The 3,531-nt window shown below is 38.0% G+C and overlaps 1 protein-coding gene across 2 annotated transcripts in view; it reads left to right on the top strand.

Annotated features, from left to right (window-relative positions):
- The window catches only part of gkap1 (G kinase anchoring protein 1), a 5,398-nt gene extending 3,154 nt beyond the window's left edge, over positions 1-2,244 (top strand). For both annotated transcript variants that reach the window (XM_008418455.2, XM_008418454.2), the window contains 6 exons: positions 502-663; positions 828-914; positions 1,293-1,356; positions 1,444-1,514; positions 1,602-1,679; positions 2,127-2,244. In XM_008418455.2, coding sequence (XP_008416677.1) covers positions 502-663; positions 828-914; positions 1,293-1,356; positions 1,444-1,514; positions 1,602-1,679; positions 2,127-2,168 — 504 coding nt within the window. In that variant the 3' untranslated portion in view covers positions 2,169-2,244. The remainder of the gene's footprint in view (positions 1-501; positions 664-827; positions 915-1,292; positions 1,357-1,443; positions 1,515-1,601; positions 1,680-2,126) is intronic.
- The last annotated feature ends 1,287 nt before the right edge of the window (positions 2,245-3,531 follow it).

The following is a 3,531-nucleotide window of genomic DNA, read 5'->3' as shown; positions in this document are numbered from 1 at the left end:
GTGTGTGTGTGTGTGTGTGTGTGTGTGTGTGTGTGTGTGTGTGTGTGTGTGTGTGTGTGTGTGTGTGTGTGTGTGTGTATGTGTGTGTGTGTGTGCGTGTGTGTGTGTATGTGTGTGTGTGCGTGTATAGGTTTTTTTGACAGGGTTCCTGCATTGTGTGATCTAAAACAGTATTGGATTTTGTTTTCCTCAGCTTTGAATAAATATAGAAAAACAAAGTAACCATGTGGAAAAACATGTATTTGGACACTTTAGTTTGTCTAAAGGATCTATCCATTCAAAGCCTGACCACACTGAGTGTTTTACTTATGCAGCATAATAAACTTCTTCATTCTGCAGCAACTCATTTATGCCATGCACATTTTATTATTACTATATAGCATCAGCAGAGCTAATAGCTTTGTCCTCAGCATGATAAACAAAACAGAAGGTTGTGTATCTTTGTGTGGACCGTTGTGTTACAAAGTGCTTATAGCTTCAAATCTTTGACATCATTTTCAGGAAACCAAAGGGACAAATGTAGCGCCAGGAATCGGACAGGAGGAGCGTTTTTTTAACAAAGTAGAAGATGATGTGAGTCGGATTATCCAGAGGGAGAAAAGACTTGAGCAGTTTGTGAACAGCCCGGGTCAAGAAGTCAACACACCCACAGAACACGAACCGGTGAGTGTAGATGTGGAAAGAAGCACTAATAGGATTTCATCCTTTTATTATTTATTCACATGTAACTTAAGAAAGGACTCATTTCTTTTTGATGTGTATTTCCTTCAGGTGAACTTGACGCATATTGCGCTACGTGTGTCAAATGTTGAATTGTTGTTTTGCAGGATCCCCGGGCAGAACAGCTGAAATATGAGCTGGAGAAAAAGGACCAGGAGATTAAGAAACTGAAGAAGACCATCTCAGAGTGGGAGGTCAGATGTGGAAACGGCTGGACTGTCGTTGCTCTGAATGAGCTAGAAAAACCTTTCACTTCACAGACGTCTGCTATTCGGATAACACACAAGAAAGCAAACTAATACAATACTGAGTGATTGGTTCAAATTAGCTTTATAATTGTTTCACGTTGTAAATATCACTATTTATGTAGGGAGATTTTAGAAGAGCCAAATAAATCATTACAAAAAATCTTGAATACTGAAGCAATAAAGGAGCAAACTAGGACCATCCACGTTTTACTCCAATTTAAATGAATCCAGTTGCACCGTATCTCATCAGGAGCCTTTATTTGTGTCTCTCCCCGTTTGAACTCATCACTAACCACCGATTCTGCTCACGTCTCAACTTTACAGGGAAAATACAAAGAGGTGAAAGCAAGGAATTCCCAACTTCTTAAGATGCTCCAACAGGGGGAGAGTGAGTTTATCAGCGCAATCCTTTTCACTCCTCAGCTTCCACTTGCTCGGCCTCCTGTTTCATAACGTGATCAATGTCTTTTTGTAGTGAAAGACAAAGCAGAGATTCTTCTGCAGGTAGAAGAACTGTTGCACATCAAAGAAGAACTGTCCTCACAGGTTTGTCGCGCAGAGACAAATGTTGGTCGTCTCGCACGGTTGTGCATTTCTGTAGACATAAATAATAGTTTTTGCTCTTTTACTCAGGTAACATTATTACATGCTGCTCTTGAACAAGAAAGATCAAAAGTTAAAGGGCTCCAATCAGAGCAACCCAAACATCAGGTGAGGGCAAAGATGATTGTGTTTTGTTTCACTTCTCTGTGTGGCGACATGTTTACACGAAGAGGAGGAGCTGAGCTCTGAGTTTAGTACCTGTAATAATTCACACTGGTCATTAGGAAACCCAGTCGCTCGTTTAGGTGCGATCTATAGTAGATTACAAACGTCAGACAGAAACCTCATATTGTTCCTCACTGGGGAAATTCAGGTGTACCAGCAGCAAAGTTACAGGCAAACTGGAAACATTTAGACTCGCATAAATGTAAATCTATTGCCGGACCGCTGGCTAACGGTGCATGTTGCTTCCTCAGTTGTCTTTTGTTTATGTGTTCATCTCTTTGTCTTTATCCTATGCTTGAATGATGGAGAAAAATGCCTATTTATGTAAACTAATTTCTACCATCATCCTAAAGTAATTATGTGGGTGTTTTTTTTTTTCCTGGTTCGCAGGGAAACAAGAAAGGGAAGAAAGGCTCTGAAGTGGATCAATGAAGATTTCTGAAGGAGGAAGAAAAAATGAACAGAAAGAAGAAAAATTAACAAATTAAAAATTAAGCGCTACTGATTATTAAGGTTCTCTTTTTGTTTCATTTTTTTCCCCCTTTTATTTTTATTTTACTTTTTATAGTCTGACCATCAGCTTGCATGTCCCATTAAATACACAGAATATACACCAGATGTGGCATGCTGTATTAAACAACCAAGTGACATTTTTATTTTATTTTTTAAATAAATTGAGTTCAAAGTCTGTTTGGAAATGGTTGCTCTGCAGAGCCGCAGCATCTCCAATGCTCCAAAAGCTGTGTGCCTCTTTTCATGGGTTCTGATGCCAAATTGACAGATTGAAATGTATGTTAATGGGGGTGGTAGGCTGTTCTTGCTCACTGTGGAGTAAAATAAAATACTTTTTCAGTGAGATTTTTTGGTGTCGTCTTTTTTTTTATTTTTACATTTTGCAAAAAAAATAAATAAATTGTGAAACCATGGTTCTCAAAGTGTTGTTCTGGAAGCACTCATGATATTGAGCGTTGCCTAATGATACTCAGGAGAAACTTTGGTGTCTATTAATTGCAGAGTAAAGATTTTAAAAACTCCTATTTTGAACTGAAGCGGATGAAAGTGAACCAGTAACAAGTGCTGGTGGTAATACAAGCAAATAAAAATGTATTTCTCTTCATTTCATAGTTTATAACACGACTAACACATTCACAAAGGTAACGTGAAGGATTTATTGAAATACAATTTTAAGCTTATTTGAAACATTTTCTTCTACCGCTGCTGTCACCAAGTTTTGTATGCAAACCAGCCATGTTAGATTTTGAGGTCAGGATTTCCAGCCTTAACGGGCAAACCAGAGAAACCCGAAGAATTAAATTAAATACTTAGTTAAAGTTTATGAAGTTTTTTTTATATAAATAAAAAAAATTATCCTAGTTAAAAATTAAGTCAAAAAAAGAAATTAAAGACAAAAACTAATGATAGAAGAGCGAGCTTTCTCATTGAGAACTAGTAAAAAAAAAAAGTGTATTCTTGTAAAAGTAATGGTTTGTTAAAAGTTTTATGTTTAATTTTTGACAGAGAATATAAAAGTAAAATCTTTTGCTATTTTCTATTAAAATTTCTCAAGTTGATTAGGGTTTAAAAATGCTGCTCACGTGGGGAGACGGCGTACAGCCCTGACTGTGCAGTTCCAGCTGGCCCACATATTCCCAACCTTCTGCCGAGTCATCCAGACACACACACACACACACACACACACACACACACACACTCCTCCACTCAGAGACGACTGCTCCAGGTCTGCCTTTTATCCTCATCCTCTGCCCGAACAAATCTGAGATGTCGGACTCAGTGA

This window comes from Poecilia reticulata, linkage group LG9 (genome assembly GCF_000633615.1).
Source record: "Poecilia reticulata strain Guanapo linkage group LG9, Guppy_female_1.0+MT, whole genome shotgun sequence".
Classification (NCBI taxonomy): Eukaryota; Metazoa; Chordata; class Actinopteri; order Cyprinodontiformes; family Poeciliidae; genus Poecilia; species Poecilia reticulata.
This window is presented reverse-complemented; position numbering and strand designations above follow the sequence as displayed.